The sequence below is a fragment of the Daphnia carinata genome, chromosome 3 (assembly GCF_022539665.2).
Source record: "Daphnia carinata strain CSIRO-1 chromosome 3, CSIRO_AGI_Dcar_HiC_V3, whole genome shotgun sequence".
Taxonomy (NCBI): Eukaryota; Metazoa; Arthropoda; class Branchiopoda; order Diplostraca; family Daphniidae; genus Daphnia; species Daphnia carinata.
In genome coordinates, this window is record NC_081333.1 from 1,549,098 (window position 1) to 1,568,153 (window position 19,056).

At 43.5% G+C, this 19,056-nt stretch overlaps 4 protein-coding genes across 4 annotated transcripts in view; all 4 read right to left on the reverse strand.

Annotated features, from left to right (window-relative positions):
• LOC130693607 (V-type proton ATPase 116 kDa subunit a 1-like) overlaps positions 1 to 19,056 on the reverse strand; it is a 49,108-nt gene that overhangs the window by 9,148 nt on the left and 20,904 nt on the right. The gene's annotated exons all lie outside the window — the stretch shown is intronic.
• Positions 1 to 19,056, reverse strand: part of LOC130692857 (putative uncharacterized protein DDB_G0271606) — a 32,477-nt gene that overhangs the window by 2,797 nt on the left and 10,624 nt on the right. The window lies entirely within an intron of this gene.
• LOC130692845 (titin-like) lies at positions 1,790 to 6,360 on the reverse strand. The gene is made up of 4 exons (XM_057515922.2): positions 6,207 to 6,360; positions 3,876 to 6,103; positions 2,263 to 3,786; positions 1,790 to 2,192 (listed from the first exon to the last, which is right to left on the reverse strand). Exons 1-4 carry the CDS (start codon positions 6,238 to 6,240, stop codon positions 2,070 to 2,072), a joined length of 3,909 nt encoding a protein of 1,302 aa, XP_057371905.1. The 5' UTR covers positions 6,241 to 6,360; the 3' UTR covers positions 1,790 to 2,069.
• Positions 9,528 to 18,588, reverse strand: LOC130692860 (rhodopsin, G0-coupled-like). Its single transcript, XM_057515942.2, has 12 exons — positions 18,400 to 18,588; positions 14,869 to 15,004; positions 14,689 to 14,779; positions 14,564 to 14,630; positions 14,299 to 14,437; positions 14,053 to 14,090; positions 13,845 to 13,978; positions 13,581 to 13,697; positions 13,417 to 13,514; positions 11,491 to 11,658; positions 11,231 to 11,345; positions 9,528 to 10,798 (listed from the first exon to the last, which is right to left on the reverse strand). The coding sequence occupies exons 1-12, from the start codon at positions 18,488 to 18,490 to the stop codon at positions 10,667 to 10,669; spliced, it is 1,326 nt and encodes a 441-aa protein (XP_057371925.1). The 5' UTR covers positions 18,491 to 18,588; the 3' UTR covers positions 9,528 to 10,666.

Genomic DNA, 19,056 nt, shown 5'->3' on the forward strand with positions numbered 1-19,056 from the left:
ACGTGTGACCGGCAATGATGACTACTATTATGATGGATTGTAGCAAAGAGGAAAAAAAAAATATATATATATCGCGACGACCTAACGGACACGTTCTGAAAAGAAATGGGTCATGAGGTGATCAACTTGCTTGATGCTCTCGCACGTTTATCCTTTTGTCTGCATTTGTTCTGTCTAGTGTGTGCAAGTAATGGCGAGTGCACTTACTCGTTATCCTTAACAAAGGAAGAGAACGAATGGCCTCTGCCAAAGTCATCTGATGCCACTAGTCATGTCCTCTACTCATCTTTCTGAAAGGGGCTACCGGCATTCACCCTCCGGTTCACTGCACTCTCTCTCCTGTGTCTAACAACGCAACATATTTTTGGCCAAAAAACCGAGCGCATATATTCAGCGTGACTGTCATTTGAAGTGGTGTGCAATAGCCCCGGCATTTCTGTTTACCACTCATCTAACGGTGCAGGCTGCCGTTCTACTTCAAAAACCAACGACCAACAACCTCGGTAAGAAACATCCAGACGTTAATACGAACACCTATGTGCCAACGTGACATGTAAAAACTGCCACGTCGGGCTGTTCCAGTCGCATTAAAAATGCTCAAAAAAAAAAAAAACGAAGAAGAAATTCAAGTTATTTAGAAAATTACCTGCTAGGGTCGTGTAATAGTTTTGATCTCGGCAAATGATGGTTGATCCAGTAACGAACGCGGGACACACGTCGTCGCATCAGCCATTTCCAAAGAGGAGGTCCTTGTACTCGACAGCCGTCTGTACCTAATCTGCTTTAATGGCAGACTTGGTTATACATTACTGTTCATGAGTCTTCCAGTCCTTGGCCGTGACATTGCAAAGTCATGAACAATGCATAGAGAATGGAAGGGGGGTCGTTGTTATTGAAATAGAACCACAACAGGTGGTTGGTTCGGTATTGCGGTGCGTGTTGAGGTCGTTGTGATGACGTGATATCATCACGGACCTCCCGCGGTAGGTTTTCCTAGGCGAACTCAAGACTGATAGTAACCTACAGTGCCTCGAAAAATATAAGAATTAACGCGAGAAGGTAACACAGAATGAAGGATGGCCGCCGGCATGAGTGGAGCTAAAGGTGAGGAAGACAGTATAAGAACAGAAACAGATTACTTACATGGCCCACATAAGCCAGGTCGTGTCTTATTGGCCTACATTTTTACGCGTAGCCTCAGTGTGATAACGTTTTATGAATTTCAGTTGTATGAGGTTAGTATAATCTTTGGCGACAATGTTCGTGCTTATTTCACGTCATAATGTAATTAGCTCTTTCTGTTTTGTTTTGTTTTTCCTTGTCGTCCATCTGTTTCGAAATAGCCGGAGAAATTCGGGTGTTACTTTAAAAGCAAGTTTTTTACTGGAACATCATTCCAGATCCATTAGTTGTTATTCTACTGGAACTTTCGAATTTTGCTAGTTTTACCTCTTTTTTTTTTCCTTCCTTAAATTGGATCAATGGCTTAATATCAATCGCTGTTTAGTATTTTTGCCAGGCCAGCAGCTTTTAGGGTCTCTCTTTATTGCTTAAAGCTAATACTATCGCAACAACTATTTTTAAAACGATCCGACCTCATTGAAAAAAAAAAAGCATTGCAAACAATGTCACCCAGAACATAACCTGTTGTTTCGTTACAATTGACACAAATGATACACACACAAAAAAGAGAGAACAGGATTTAACCAAAAAAAAGACACTCAAACAAACAGAAAATCTTTTGTTGTTGTTGTTTGTGTGTGTGTGTGTGTGTATGATTCACAAAATAGAGCATAATCAAGTGTGTTTTTATTTACAAAAGACATCAACCAATAATAGAACAAAGAAATTCGAGTTTGTTTGGAGAACAAACCGATGCGTAAAAAGATGGGGGGAGCATTGCTGATTGGCCAGGAAAAGAGTTTAAGGTCGCAGGTAGTGGACAAGCGGGAATAAGGCTGGGATCCAGCTGGAACGAAAGAATTGGAAAACAAAACAAAAAAAAAAGGGCCTGCCATTTTCTTTTGTTCGTGTGCGATACGTGCGCAAATTTTTCAATCGTTCAGTGATCACATGTCTTTGCCGTTGTCCCTCACGCGGATGTTCAACAACTCTTCAATAGGCAAAATGGGATCGTTCGTTGCCATGGTGAAGAACGAATGACGCGGCTTTTCTTGAACTGGAACGGGTTCCTAATCAACATTTCAATCTCAATTAAAACAGCTTAATCGCATGAAATCTTTTCATTGTTTTTTTGCATACCTTATCTTCTTTCTCTTCGATGTTGCTATCTACACGTTCGCTGGACAAGTCCGGCTTGTCCAAGAAAGGCTGACCAGCTGATTCGTAAGCATAACTTTGTTGCTGATGCGTTGGGTAATCCTGTTCCTCTTCAATCGGTTGTGGTTCGGGATTCTCAATGTCTTTGTCTGTCGCGATGGAAGCCACGCTCACGAGCTCAATCTTCGCAGATTCTGCCTCTTCCTCAGCCTTTGGCATGCTGGACGTCTCTGTTTTACCAGAAATCTGCGGCTCCGATGTGGGTGGCCATTGGTCAGGTGATGCGAGGACCGAGCCAGACTCTTCTTCATCATCCAATGACGGTTCGATGATCGGTGCAGCTGTTGTGGTACGAGCAAATTGCCCTGGTCTCATTCTCTTGTTAGGTCGTGGTGGAATACTGGGCATCTCCACCACCTCTTCCTTAACAACAGGTTTAGGACTGTCTTCCGCTAACAACCTTTCTTCCTCTTCTCGTTGCTGCTTCTGCTGGATTCTTCTTCGAACGAAAGGACTACCGGGCATCTTGCCGAAGAGATTCTTCCTGCCAGAAGGCTCTTCTTCCTGGACATCAACTTGAACAGGGGCCACCTCAGCTGTTGGTGTAACCGGCTCTTCTTCTTTCACCGGTCGATTGGCCGAAGCCTTTGGTTTGAATCGTCTTTTGTATTGTTCGTAATTCGATTCTTTCGTTTCTTGGCTCTTTTCTACAGATACTGGAACACTCTCGGTCGTGCTGCTGGTAGACGTTGGGGAGGCAGTGACAGGCCTCCTAACAGGCATCCTCGGTGGTATTTTAGCCCGTGTTGTCGATGGTCTAGCCGTCGTGGTGGACGTGCTAGTCACTGAAACTGGAACGACTGGCTCCGCTATATTATCGGCAGTCGATTCGCCATCTTTCTTCGATTGGGCTAGTTGTTCTCGAAGTTTGGCCCGCTCTTTCATGGCTTCGATGCGTTGCTTGTACGACGTGATCCTCAGCTGGCCGGCCGAACTGTCTTTAGCCGCATTAGCTTTACTCTCCGTCTGGGCAGGTGATGGAGGCTGTGGACGGACGCGCTTATTGAATGGAGGGAAGAGCGTGCTTTTGGGTTCTTCCGGTGCGGCCGTTGTAGATACTGGAACAGGCAGTTCAGGTGCTTCGGTCACACGAACAGGTGGCGCTGTGATCCGCAGGGGACTTTCCGTGGACGACATAACGGGCGGGAGGAAATCGGGAATGTCATCATCGGGATCGCTGCGATGTTCCATGGGCTCTTCTTTGATTGGTTGCACGTTGTGACGGGCTTGAACTGGCGCGTTGTTCAAATCAGCCGCATCGAACTCATCTCCGCCGGCATCCAATTGGTCCACTCGGCCTATTTCTCCTCCGTTATCAAACGAATTTCCGGAAGGATGATGGGGTGGCCTCCTTCCACCCGGTCGTCGATGCCTTTCAGGCCGACGTGCGTCAGGATTCGGTTGTGGTCTGAGCCGTTGTTGCGTTGACTGAAGTCCGACGAGGCTCTGTGTTTAACGGGGGGGACGAAAATGAAAGGAATAAAGTTTAATGTTTCTAATTTCAATAGCGATTTGCATTTTGTGTGCATGTCTACCTTCAATGTGTTGAGACCCTGAGTGACGATGGACGCGTCCCTGGGTCGTTGCGGTGGAGGCAGAGGGCGATGAGGTCGCGGCCTGTTGGGTGAAGGATGTTGTGGTCTTTTTTGCGTAGGGGCTACGAAAGGTGGCGAATCCTCGAATTCACTTTCGTTATTTCCTTTTGGATCATTTTCAGGTCCATTGAACTGTTCCTCGGGTTGGAATGAGGGTCTTCCGCCAGGTGGCCGCCGTCCTGGAATGGGCGCAACCGGCAGGGGTTCTTCCGGCTGATGCTGTTCGTGCTGTTGCTCTGGTTCGTGATGATGTTGAACGTGCTGTTGTTCCCTGTGAGGCTCTTGCCTTTGTTCCTCATAAGGATCGTAGGCATTGCCTTCCGGTTGACCTTGCTTTGTATGCCAAGGATTGCTCTGAGTCGGCTCAGATTCCGGCCCAGGGCGGGACTCGGGACGACGTTGACGCACGTTATTCTTCTTCCCGTGTTGAACTTGTTCTTGATTGTCGTAGATCGGTTGATGATGTTCCTTCGTTCTGTGATGCTCTTTCGGCCTGTAATGTTCTTCCGGTCTATGATTCTCTTCCGGCCTGTGATGTTCTTCAGGTTGACCGTAATTCACACCGTCCTCTTCAGGCCTGTAAGGCTGTTGCTGATGATGATACGGCGCTTGCAAATCAGATTGATGATCCCGCTGGAAGTCTTCCGCTTCCTCCTGATAGCGTTGCACCGGCGCAACGGTCGGATTGCTGGGCTTGTATTTTGGCACGTTAACAAAATTCTCGCGCGATGGTTGCTCTTCAGGCCGGTACGGAGTCCTCGGCTTATTCTTGCGATTCGATTCCGGCGCCGGATGGCGTGGTGGCCAATCTCCAGCTGGCTGTTGAGGCGCCAACTGCTGCCGCTGATGGTGTTGTTGGCCGACCTGGAACTGTCGCTGGTTGGGCGAGGCCTGCAGGTTCGTCGAAAAGAAACTAGGTCGTTCGGCTTCGAAAACGGACGCTTCTGGTGGCGCCGTGTTTCGCTCTAATGGCTGCTGCTGCTGCTGCTGTCGTAGCTGTTGCTTCCGCACACCTGGCTGGCCTTGTTTCGCTTTGGCTGCTTGCTGTCGTTCCGTCTCCGTTGCTTCGTCCACGTATGTCGACGGCCTTCCGTTTTCCCGCTGTTGGACTTGGCCCTCGTACTCGTGCGGATGTTGGCGGCCGACTTGCCCCGAGCCAAGTTGCGTGCGGAAAATTGTTTTACCATAATCAAACGCTTGGTGCTGTTCCACATCTGCCTCTTCGGTGCTAACCGCCTGTGGCTGACGGCGCGATTCAGGTTGATGGACGAACTGCTGGACGAACTGGTGGCGACGTTGCGTCGCAGCAGGAGCCGCTACCTTCGCGTAAAAATCGTCCTGACCTCCGCTGACGGACATGCTGGCATCCACCGACGTCAACGATGGCGACTCGTCGTACGAACTCTGACCTCCTTCCGATTCGTCCATTTTAGAATGGATGCTCATTTGCTTGTCTTGATGAGCGCTGTTGGAAATGGCAGCTGCTTCTTCTTCGTAATCGTATTCACTCGAGTCGTAAGAGATAGCGGATTTGCGACTGGCCGTTTGTTGTTGCTGTTTGTTCTGACGTCGATGTTGCTCCGGCTTTGGTTCAGCAACCGTACGGTACGGCTCTTTGAGATCGACCGTAGGAGCCACAGGTGGTGGTGGTATTTTTTTCAGGTCGACAACATGCTGAGTGACAGCTGCTGGATCGCGTTGTTTGACAGCAGGGGCCGGCTTCGGCTCCGCTTGGGGTCGTTGCGACGTTGATGGACGATCGGCTTCGAATCGAATGTGCTGTACGGGACGAATAGCCGTGTCCGTCCATTGTCTTCTAGGCGGCTGAAGCGTCGTGTGAATGATCTGCGGCGGAGGTTGAGGATGCTGTGATGGCTCCGGGACGTATTGGTTCGATTTTTTGGCCGATCGGGGTGGCCATTCTACCACCTCTTCTTCGAAGAAGCTCCTGACTTGCGCCTGGGCAACGGGGAAAGCCACTTGAGGCTGTTGATTGGGTAAGAGCCACGGTGGTGGCATGGCAATGTCTTCCGGAGCGAAGGGCACTCGATTGCCACCGGCATGATTGCTACTCCTGGCCCACTGAGCTGATCGATGCTCCTGGGCTGTATTGAGGTCCATCAATCGTTTCCAGCCTTCGTCGGCTTTGATCAGTGACAGAGTCATCGCTAAAATGAATTAGAATTTAAAAAATAAAGGGGATTTTAACGGACTAAATCATTTATGAAAGGAAAGTCTGGCGGAATCACGACAGGATCGATCCAAACTCACCTGCGAATAATAAGCAGCACTTCAATCTCCCCATTTTTTGTTCAATTGATCCCGCTTTCAACGGCAAAATGCGGACTTTCAAGATCAAGCGGATACCTTGCTCACGAGAAAAACTGAAACTCACGGGAATCACCAGTTGGAACTTGTAAAAAAAGCCGATAGGGAAGAGGGGTCGATCACGAAAAAGGAGAAGAGATAAGAGAAGAGAGCGAACGAGCCGCGTTACTAACGCAGGTAGCTGCTGGTAGGATAATGAAGTCGCAACCGACCGGGCACTGCCTTCTTGTAACATTGACGGTGGCCAAGAGAACCATCCACATGACGTTCTCGTTCAGCTTTCAGGAAGAGCTTCAACGAAACCAGCCTAAAGGCCCCATGCTTTGGGTACGACTATAGCCCATCAGCGTGAGGAAAAAAATTACATACAAATGGGGAAGAGGAAAACAAAAATAATAATAAACATGAATATGAAAAAAAAAAAAAAAAGAAGAGCTTGACTTCAGTCATCCATATCTTAGTTGTTATTTTTTATTTGTTTATTTTTTATATCTCTAGAAAAAGAAAAAAAAATTCATTAAGATGCTGAACATCTCAAGCAGCTTGCTCTCGGCAACTTGGTTCGTGTGACAATATCCAGCAATCCGACCTGGTTCTTTCAAAAGCAGTTTCGTGCAGCAGCCGGCCTTCTTGGAGCTGGCCCGTTATGTTGCAGATGCAACAGCTCTGTCGTTTCGTTATAAAAATAAAAGACGAACTAAACACCTTACAGGTGATGACAAACACACACACACATTCTTCGGCCTCTAAGAAGCTTCAAAAGTTATAGCGACCATTTAAAATAGAGGGATTTTCCGCGCAAATTATATAACCTAGATTGAATGCCCAAGTGACCCTTGCGGGGCACCGCTAGCTGCCGTAAGGTGTTTCATTTTTTTTTTTTCCCCTAAATTATTTATTTTATCTTATCGTTATTCTTTTCTTTTTTCCCCCTCCGTTCGGCTTCTGGTGCGCGCGGACCTCGTAGAGGAACCTGAGGCTTTTTGTGTGTGTCTAATTTTAATGGATACAGATGGACGGGCAGTAAAGAGTCTACCGTAGCGATGGTGCTGTCGTCATTATTCATCTGCGTCATAAAAGGAGTTATCTTTTTTTTTGTTTGAATTCTTTTTTTCTTTTCGATTTATTTTACGAGCTTATTTGCGTGTGTGTGTAAGCAAAGCAAGAAAATGTTTTCCGAGGTGCCTAGTGTGTGTGTGCGTGAGTGATCATATCCCATTCACCAAACGCCTCGCAGCTACGTGTCCAGCAACGGTCTAAAAAGAACAGCCAACAATAGTCGTGTTCCAAAAAAAAAAAAAAAAAACGATTTGCCCACCTGTTGCCTCACTAAGAATATTACAGTATATACATGTATTATATCCATATTTCTTTTTCCGTGTTCTTCTCCTTCCCGTTGAACATTGAGAACAGCAGTACCACCTTCGGGCCATCAGTTCGTATTCGCTTCTTTTATATGCAAAAAAAGAACAAAAACGATAAGGTCTTAGCTGATCAGGAGACCATCTGAAGGTGATTTATCGGGCAGGTAGAGGGTCGGTCTCTCTATTGAACCGGTTGGCCAGCGTGCCCCCATTGCCATTTCCCGTTCCGATCTGACATCTTGATGGCTGAATTGCGCAATTTTTTAGCAACCGGCTGTTGTTGTGAACCTCTAGTGGGGTATGATAAATGTTGTTATTTGTTCAGTCACGATGTAGCGTCTTTCTTCTACTGTGTTTGATGCGTCAATGGACAAGGAGATGGCCTGGAAAGAAATTAAACAAGAGAAAGCGTTCGAATAACAAGATGGGACGAATGTCATTTGTTTCCCATTGTTCACACAAAAGCTCGAGATTTCTTTTGTTGTTGCATATCATTCGTTGCACTGACGTCTTACATCACGAGTGTCATTTTCTATTTTCCTTTTTATCCCTACGGTTAAAAATTGCGCAGTTGAGAACAGAAAGAAATTCGACCCAAGGAATTCCCCATCTCGAATAATTGATTTAATTCCGGGAATTTTTTTTTCTTTTCCCAATTATCAATTGAGAACAAGCAGAGCCAAAGCTCCGGAATGATGTGTAACATCAGCCGATCCATTATTCAGTGGTGCAACAGCTGTACTCACGTCTCATTCCCTTTCCCTTGGTGCCTGCCAAACATGATTGGGGTTCTGCAGCTTTCACGGATGCCTTCTCCAAGTCATCCTTTAGGCTAAAGGTTCTGTCCATTAATTTTATTAGACGTATACGCTTCCAAAGCAAGGAGAGCGATTGCCCTTCGGAAAGCTAGTGTTCTGGTTCTGCTCTGTCTCCTCTTCGTTCTGTCCGTTCAACCGATGGTGCGCTCCACCGTCTTTGGCGTTTGACTTTGCGTGAACATTTCACGCACGTTCCGTCGCTACATCTGGCCACCCCGTTGTGTATCATGTCACGCTCTCTTGGCTTCTTCGTTCTTCTTCATTGGCTTCGTCCATCGTTTTCTTTCGATGGCCAGCCAACGTCAACACCCCGCTCGAGGGGTTGGAACGCAACAGCCACCCACTAACCTGAATTTGGGTTTGTTGTTGTTTGTGTTGTTGTTGTTGTGTGCGTTTGTTCGATTGTGCAACACGGTCGCCTCACGCAGTTTCGTCGGTTGCCTCTGCGGGCGTTTGTGGCTTGTTTGAATGTTGAATGATTGCGCATTTACCGCTATACATTATGAGACACATAAATTCGTGCATTCTTCCGCCTGACCGCCGGCCCGACCGGAAAAGACCAGAAACCAATATCTATAAAAAGGACAAATAACACGCGTTTTACGAAGGGACATTTTACTAATGTTTGGGTGGAGTTTAAATAAGCGATCGTCATTTATTTTGTGTTTGTCATTGAAAACATTGTTCTTTTAATTGCGAATACCCATACAAAAGGGACAACGTATAAAGAGGGTCCGCCATTGTCTGCACTTTGTTTTTGCTCTCGTTTCTTTTTTCGTGATTTTTATGTGTACGATTTTCAAGCGTTTTCATAATTCCATTGTTTCGTCGAGTATTTAGACCTCATTGTAACCCGTTTTTTTTTTAATGGACGCATTGGCCGCAGATCATTCTCTGCCTTATGCATTCCTTCGTTATGTTGTGCCCTGGCAATTATGTAATAAACGTAACGTATGACATCGAGTAAAAGCACCACAAGAAACATCTAACGGTAGCGTATAAACAATAGCAAAACAACTGGGCAAGCAATAACACGGCAAATTATGTCTATACGATATTTTATTATCCAATCATCCGAGGGCGTTCACTTGCTCTAGACATCGACATAAAAACGGGTACAAAGGACACACACGCAAAGAGATCAAGTTCATCTTTCCGCAGACGCTGGTAATCAGCGACGGCAGATCTTGAATTCGCCATTCACGTGTGTGATCTCTTCGATAACGAGGCATAAGGAAGAATGTTTAATAATCTGGAAGAAATGACACAGCAGTTAGCTGAACTGCTTTACCAAGGGAGAACGGTACAGGGCGGCTAGCCAGATACCCCCCATGAAGCTCTTGCTCTCTTCTCAGAGGATAATCGCGGATTAAACAGGGAAAATGGGCACGAGCAAATATATCGGGATACTGTAATCAAAATAGCGAGAGAAGAGGTAAATATATATATATAAAAAAAAAACCGCAATCACGAGGTTCACGCGCACCAAATGTCAACATTGTCAGCGTGGTTTGCGTTGCGAATGTTGCACACCATTAAGACGTAAATATACAGTTTATGTATGGGACCGTCACGGGAAACTTGGTCCCAACTGAGGGGCTTCATAGTAAACCTAGATTGGGATGAGAATATGTGTGCAACACACTTTGGCCCTTCTTTTTCGAACAAGGAAAAAACAAAATACGATGGGGGTCTATTTTCGTCACGCTATTATATACGTACGTAGTAGAAAATTGGAAATTGAGAGGGCAACATCAGATGAAAGAGAAAGACGATTGGAGAGACATAGAAGAAGAAAAACAGCAACATTTTATAACGACTTGTTAATTACACTAGCATGATGTCGTGTTATTATTTTTAGCAAATAATATTATGACAAGCAGCTGATGCAACACAAAATTGTGAAAATATAGCTCGCTTTTTCTTGCCACGTTTCGCTTGCATACCCTGCGTATAACATAAACGCCATGATTATCAAAATCAAAGTACGAAGTGCGAGACAAAGGGAATGAAATTGTTTTAAATGAAGAACGATAGTAATGGCTATTTCCTTTTTTTTACGTGAACATCAGAAACTGTAATGTTTTTTTTTTTACAAGCATGAACGTCTTTCACGTTACGTGTTGAACGTGCCTTATTTCCCTCGAGAAATCCACGTGAATTTCGATCCCGACGGGCATTGATACAAAGACAGCTCGTATAGTCGGAATGCTGATCAATCTTAAACCGTGAGGTCGTCCTTCGTTTTCTGCACGTCGTGCAACTGCGCTTCTTCCTTGGATACGCTAACGACTGTTGCGTTGTACTCCGAGTCCCGTGAGCGTTGCGTCTGCAGCCGGATCAGCATCTCGACCTGGTTTTGAATAATAGAAACGTGACATCAAGTATGCAAGGCGATACATCATTTCTAAGCAGAATATTTAAATCTGTACGACACGTTAGTTAGCAATAAGCAAACAACCATCGTGACTAGACTAATACGTGCATAACACAATTGAATAGCATTCGATTAAAGTTGGGAAATTCGTGCGTCGCAATGGTGGACACAGATGCGTTCGCAAGTGCGTCCACTCGTGCGTCACGCTGCGTGACAATATTCTCATTTTTGTACACGGTTCAATAGAATCACGACTCTTTCTTAAATCCCCAAAAAAAACACTGACTTTAAGCAGCGGATGTTTACAAGAGAAAAGAAACGGATGCCCTTTTCTTTCCTCTTTGAAAAAAAAAAAAATATTACTGGTTTATTTATTTGTGCCTATTTTTCTGTTGTTCAAAATTTTACCTCTCTACGCGATTCGACGCATCCGGAGCACATGCAAGTGCCCTGGTTCACTTTGCCCAGGTACATTCCTTCCTTGTCGTACGTCGGCCGGTCAATCTCGCCGTCTTTCGTGTCTCTAAATGCATCAGCAGATGGTTGAAATTAATAACTACGTGCGGGGGCACCAGCTGCTTTTGATTTTTAATGACGAGGATCATATGAGCGCGTCGATTGGAATTTAGCAGGAAAAAAATATAAATGGTTGATAATCGTTATGAAACCTGCGATGGCGGTAACGGCAGTGACGGTCCCCGACGTTGGTTTTCCTCCGGCAGCACATGTCTTGCCACAAATGACGCAATTCACGACGCAGTGAAGCGTTGGTCAGCCCGTATAGAAGAGGATTCATCATGCAAGACATTTTGGCGAAGACCGTCGGGAAAATGTACCTTTGCGTAACAATAGACCATATAGAGACGGTTAATTGGTATCATTATATTTTGGTATATGTACAAAAAGAAAATGATAACTAGCGATTGCAGAGCTACCGACTTTGTAATCAGATGATTTCAGAATCAGACGTAGCAAAAAAGTAGAACCCCCACAACATCGTTAGCCCATTTACGGTCCCCTCCTACCAAGGGTCTTCCACCTCCAAAATCCCCCCGTCTGTTCCCTTGCTGGTTAAACGGCCACCCAAAAATAGAATAATAACAAATGACAATTAGTTACGATATTACGAGGCTCTTCCGTCTATCACGTACCTTCTCACGCTCTATATAACCGGAATAACGAGGGCGCTATTACGATAAAAAAAAAATAGGAAATGTTCTCGATTATCTTAGGTACTAATTTTGACTTCGTAATTACACGCCCATTTACCAAAGCACACATTGGGCAGTGGAACAACATTTTGGGATTAAACGGTATTCAACTAAACTATCGGTGCTGCATTTTAATGATCGGGACCTATTTAGTGCGCAATGCTAATAACGTTCGCATTTAGATGTCGCCGGAAAGCTTCTTGTTAGTTCGTAATTGACGTCGTTGGTACGTGTACTTGCATGCAGTCGATAGGTTGGTTCAAAGGGGACGCTAGACGATGATCAGAGAAGACCTGATTGTGCTAGAGATACACCATTGCTCGACTGCGCAAGCCACACTGAGCTCATGTCAGCCGTGATAAAACCGAGTGAGGAGTCAAGACGTGCGTGTGTGTTATAAAAACACGGAGTTCAATTGATTGCATGACGTACGTAGAACCACAATAAAGCTGAAGACAAAGAGTTCAACCTTAAAACTCTGTTATTATTGCATTTTGATTTCCCACTACTTATTTTTGTCGCCCCGGAATTCTTCAGTTCCATTTCGCAGAACTTGTTGGCATTCTTTTAAAACGGGATAAGTGGATCCGATCGAGAAAAAAAAATGGGAACGCAAACGCTCCCATTTCACATATCAAATGGAACGTGGAAGTCATGTTGTCAAATTCTTTTAGCTTTGAATCCAGAAGCCAGTGTTAATTTTCACCAATCAAAAGATGATTGGAGCTTGATGGATGGCTAAATGACAGGCAAAGGTTATCGTCTTGTAGAGCGTAGGTTCACTAACAACATTTCTCCAGGAGATCAAAAGGCGTTTTTAACTTGTAAAACGGAACAAGCAAGCCAGTAGGGATTGTATTTGCCTTGAGTGGTTTTGACAGGTTTTGACGTTTTATTACACGCCATCGGATTGAAATCGGCCCCAAAGTTTTCCCATCGTCAATTGAGGTCAGCATTACACGAATCTCCCTTTCGATTTCCCACTTTTCTTCACATCCAAAATCCAAAGTTTCACGTCCTTTCTTATTTACGACTTTGGAGAAAACGTTTGACAGTTATTCTCACGTCGCTCCGTCTCAATACCCCGCATTATCGCGCAAACGCAAACTATTTACGATTGGAAAGCGCCCAATGAAATGAGAAATTTAAATTTCTGAATATCGCGTTGTCTCAATAATTTTGCATGAGCTTCGCTAACGTAAAATTATACCATACTCGCTATTCACTGATGCCGATGCTATGTCCTAATTTATTGCGCTTGTGCGCTACGCAATAGAAGAGCCTCCGTACCCCATCTAGGTTTCGAGGAAAGTAACTTTAAAGTAAAAAAAAATGATCGGAAAGCAAAGGAAAATGAATTACAAAAATATAATATGAATGTACCAGAAAGTCGGCAAGTCCGGATGATAGATGGAAACAAATGACATGATGGCGTAGGGAGACCAAATGATGAAGAACGTTAGCACCATTAACACGTTCAGCTGTGAAGATAATAAAGGCGATTATTGAACAAAGGTAATGTGATGAACATATTCCGTAAATAGTACCTTAAGAACTTGTATTTCAACCTTGTAAGTCCTTTGATTCCTGTGTTGATTCAGATGGTCGAATTCAAAATTCAGGGCTGCATCAAAGCAAATGCGACTCAAACACGATTTGTCCTCCTAGACGGTAATTGGAGCTTAGAATATGGGGCTGATTACATTGTTTTGATTCATTATAACAAGCGTGATCACGGAAGCATTTAGAATCCATTCACTTAGCGTGCATGAATAATAGCAAGGAAGAAAGTGATGCTGTAGGAAACGAACCTCTTCATTGAGCAAATCGGAAGACAATGGCGGAGTGAGCGGATCCAGTTTCAATTGCGAAACACGCTTGTAAATCTTGTGATAACATACGCTCATGATGGATAGATGAACGACATAGCAACAAATGGTGGCCGCTAAAATTGTAAAGATGATACATAAGTGTTCGCTGCAATTGTGTCAACTCGATGAAAAAAAGAAAAAGACTTACAAATTGAATAACTTAGTCCGTTGTTGCTCTGGTCATACCTAAAGGAAGAACAAAAAAATAATAATTAGCGCTACATTGTTTCGTTAAGAACGCAAGCAACCTTCAGGCAAACTCGTGAATATTACAAGAACCTCCACTTCATCGGTGGCTAGAATCAAACAAAGTGCACGGGGGTATACATTGCGCATTGCAGAAGGGCTTCATATTACAGCATTACGGAAGTCAAGAATCTATTCAAACATTTACCAGTCAAAGGAACACGATGCGCCGAAGGGTTCGTACGTGTACGCCGACCAGCCGAACAACGGAGACATGGTGAATATTAAAGCGTAGCCGACGGTGAACACGATGCAAATGCAGCTGAGTCGCGGAGTCAAGCGATGCTCTGAGAATTAAGGGAAACGGATCGATTGTGTATTCGTTGGAGACTAATCATCGTGTCATTTAATACGGAATTGAATTAGAACCATCGGGTTCACATTCAAAGGTTCTACTAATTTAATATGCTTACTGCTTTGGGGCCTGCAGATGATGATGTAACGAAATATGGATACAATCACCAGCGTGTTGGCGGAAATCTGTCACAATGTGATTGATAATAAAAGAGAAAGCACATGATGGTACACAAATGCTCACCATAGCCAACGTGAAGCACGTGAATGCGTAAAATTTGCAAAAGAAATCGCCAAAGACCCAAGTGCCCGAAAAGCACGAAATTATGTTGAACCTAGAACACCGAATAGAAAGAGTGGCATTTGAGAATGAAGTGCTACATGTACGCGCCTTTATTAGCGCGTTGAAATGAAGTGTTATTACGGATAGCCGAAGAACGATACTCCGAGGTCACATGAGGCCATGCTCATCAGCAAAATGAGATGAGCATCGCGACGGAAGCCTCGGCTGCGCACCAGCACTGCAATAAAGGATCCGTTTCCCAAAGTCGAAGCAGCAGCTTTCGAATAAAACATTTGCGTTAATTAATTAACTCATTTGAGCAAACTCAAGTGTCTGTACCAATAATGAGGTATTTAATGCTCGAGGTGATGCTATGAGCTACATGATCATGCAACGAAATAGGAACACGCAACAAGCTTTCTTCCAAGTTTAATCACACGACTTGTTGTGCTTAATGCCCTTTCTTCTACCCAAACGAACTCAATAAATTGCACTTGGGTAGTCAATAATGCAGCACTTCCGTAAAACCAAGAAATTGTAATAGCGCACTTGGCTTTTAGCCTTTAGAGCCTATGCGTTTGATTAAGTTTGATGCCACGAGTACGCATTTCTTTTATTCGTTTATCATCGATCGCCAAACAAAGAGACCCCCGACAGTAGGGAATCACTCAATCCTAAATGCTATTGTTTGACGTACACGCATTTTTTTTTTTTTTTACGGAGCTCTTATGTCTCCGGATGGCTCCCAAACATTTTGCATTTATAGAAGACAGGTAGTGGGAAACACACGTACAAAAATGGAGGGATTTAATTTTTTTATTCCGCATTTTGCAGAGAACTACTTATAAAGGTTAACGTACGTGCAATACAATTGTTTGACAGTTGGAAGTCTGACATGAACCTTTTTGTGCAGATTATTAAAAATCTATTAGTTTCTTTTGCCTCCGTTGGCAACCTACGAGCGTTCCTGCGATGGATCTTGACGTCTGATTTAATATTATAAGCTAAAGTACAAAGACAAATTTAGAATTCTAAAAATGTTGTGGATGGTACGGCTTCATCTACGTTCTAAATATTTTAAAATTCTAAGGCGGTTAAACTGGGTATACACGCAGCGCATACAATTTTGGTAGACATTCTCAGAATGTATTTATTCACGACAAATAGAGCACGCTTCGGGCAACGAAGAACAACCAGTCGTTGGAGTATAAGCGACTAGCACTTCAACGTTCAAGTAAGAAAGATCAATATCGGGGTTGGCGAGAGCTGATGGTATAAGACGTGCTCGAGTACATTCTTTTTATAGATATGCATCTGCTGCGATGTGCTATAAACCGCTCATAGGCCTGTGTTACATCGAAAACGAGCAAATAAAAATGAAAAGTATATGCAAATATGCGAGCTATGTTTTTTTTTTATGGTTGAGATACGTTTATTATCCTTTCACACTTTCCTTATCTCAAGGAGAAAAGATATGGGTTCAACGGTATTTTAAAAACTGCTTATTTGCTACGTAACGGTAAATCACGGGCGATCGATAGGATTAGGGTCGTGAGGGATGATGGAGTGTTAAACTCGTACTCCACACAGTTTGCGATTGAAACTATTTCGTGTGAAATGAAACTTCAACAAAACGTACGTTGACGTAGTCCATCCTCTACCATGACCTTTCAAAGTACAACTCAATGTCTTATTCAGTATTTCGTGTCTCTTGTTTTTGATGTTGTCCATTGTGGGTAGCGTGAATGGCGAACTGCAGATGGTTTTGAGCGGTTGTGAATAGATTCAGTCAAGTCCTGGAAATAAATTTTGCCATGTGTGACGTACATTTACTCCATGTTGTTGGTAGTAATGTCTCGGCCGTATGTTCACGTCTTAATCGATACATGGAATCGTGACAGCCGCCCAATTCCCTTGAATTCATGCGAAATTCGCTGACAAGGCCTGCCTATTTAACTTTAACAGCTTTTAAAATAGTGCAAAGTTGATGGAGAACGGGTGGCTGATGGTAAACGCTCCGGTTTTCCTAAAACCCACAGCTTTTCAACGACATTCAATTGACAGTTTCATAAACCTCACAGGATTTCACTAGGACTGTTCCATGCTAGACGGCTGCTATACCTGAAGAGCTGCAAGATATGCACAAAGTACACAATGGGCTTGTAATGTCGAGTTCACGAAGTTTGATCGGATTATGGATTTAGTACCGGGTACACTTTATAGACAAGCCTTACTGTTAGATACACGGGCAGCCTATAGGTGCTATGCAAACGACGTCGTGACCGCTGAGCACTATGTATCCAGATTACACTTTATTTACAACGAGATGCGTACTGCCTCTTTGTCGCTGTCATCTAAACTAACTGCACAGAGAGATTAGAGTTATATCTCGTCACCCCATTCCACAGGTGTTTTTCATGTCGTTACCTTTACAGATTTAACAACCAAGACACTCGTATCGAGAGCTTGCACCCGGCCAAAACTGTTAGAATTTTAATTGTCTTTATTGTGTATGCATGGTGGCCTTAAACTGCATGACAAACTCGTTCGTCTTTCATTTCCTTTCCATGAAATTTTAATTGAATAACTTACAACACAAAAAAAAAACTTTGAAATCGAAAAGTTTCATTGCCTATTTATTTTCTACTTTATATATAAAAAAAAAAAAACTTAAAGATAAAATTTAAGAAATAAGAAAGTGCAGCAGTAAAATAAAATGTTCAACGAATGAGAATGTGTTAGAGAAATACGACAAAGAAAGACAGAATCGGTTCTCTTAATTTGCCTGAAAGGCGAGGTCTTTATTTACTGGGTTTCTCAATTACGCGCTCGCAACAACGATAGGGTTAGGTTGCCATCACGCTTAGAATGCAAAAGATTTCCTACAAGCTCTTGAAAAGAAGGAACAAGCGCCACTTGGGCTGGATGTCTTTTTCAAAACAAAAATATAAATATAAAGCATCGCAGTGTTGTCGCAAGAACTGGATCGGTATAAGGGCACGCCATTAAGTATTCAAACTAATTTAATCGATCTAATGAAAGGTGAAAACGCAGAAGATTATTCCGTGCTTCTTTGCATCCAGTGAACATTATTTACTGGATGGGTGGATCGTCATTAATTTCCTGTTTGAATTCAACTACTGGCAAATCATAATAACGAAATGCTAAAGAAGTTTCCTGAACTACAAGGGAGGACACCCAACTTGTCAATGGTAATTCTTACGCAGTTCTCTGATGGATGAAAGGTAACTAATGAAGAAAAAAAAAACTTTTTGATTTGAGCTCGTTCAGAAGTTTTCTGTGTCTCGTTCTTCCACTGATTATATACAGCTATATCCCAATTAATGTTAAGATTCAAAAGTTTGCACAAACTTTGCTCGTATGGACGTAGCAAATTATTTTTCTTTAATTCCCGTTCCGGGCATTGACGTTCGACATCGAAAATTCTTCTTTGCTCGAGATCAAACAATTTTCACCCATTCAGAAAAAGATCAAATGGCCAGGGGCTTTTAAAAAAAAATTACTTAGGTTATGACGCACGTCGCCTAATTGACAGGTAGTCTGCCGCTCTACTCGTCAAGACCAACCAACATATCTTATCGTAAGTTGAGCTTCAAAAGCGTATGATCTTTAAATTCGAATCAAAATAATAATAAATAAAACATCACTTACCGACGATGGTGAGGAAGATCCCAGTGATGGTAAGCACTTGCTGCGATACTTCAACAGTCGGTCTCGACGGCAAAGGACTAGCGTCTTCCATGTCGATAACCGATGAAACTATTCAACCAAAACTTAGGTCTAATATTTCTTGCTTCTTATGTGATATCAAAAACGGACGAACAGATTCGTAATCGTCCGATCTAGTCACAAGTTGGTGAGTTACTCTCAGAAAGACGAACGACTCTAGGGCAAAGTGTTGTCGATGGATGCTCATGCGCCCCTCAGTCGGACGTTGTATGATGCCTCTCTTTAATGTCAAGTTACTCTGCGACGTTAAAGAAATTAATGGAACAAAAGTGAATAATCATCGTCTTGATTCAGTTCTGCTGATGCGTACGCATTTCTATTTTTTTCCCCAACTGCGTCATCAGCCCATTAAGTGAGTTGTTGATGAATTCGATCGATAAACTGTGTGCCGATGTGTTCGTGTTGATAACAGATTTTAATCAAAACTAACCCTAGCCTCCAGCGTCTATCTCCTTAACGTAGCACAGGAAGAGGCCCCAACTCCCGCGTTTTCAACGTACTCGCCAAAAATCCAAGTTCATCGTCATGAAGTCGGAAAATGCATCGACAAGAATAAAATCGATTAGGAGGAATCCAGAT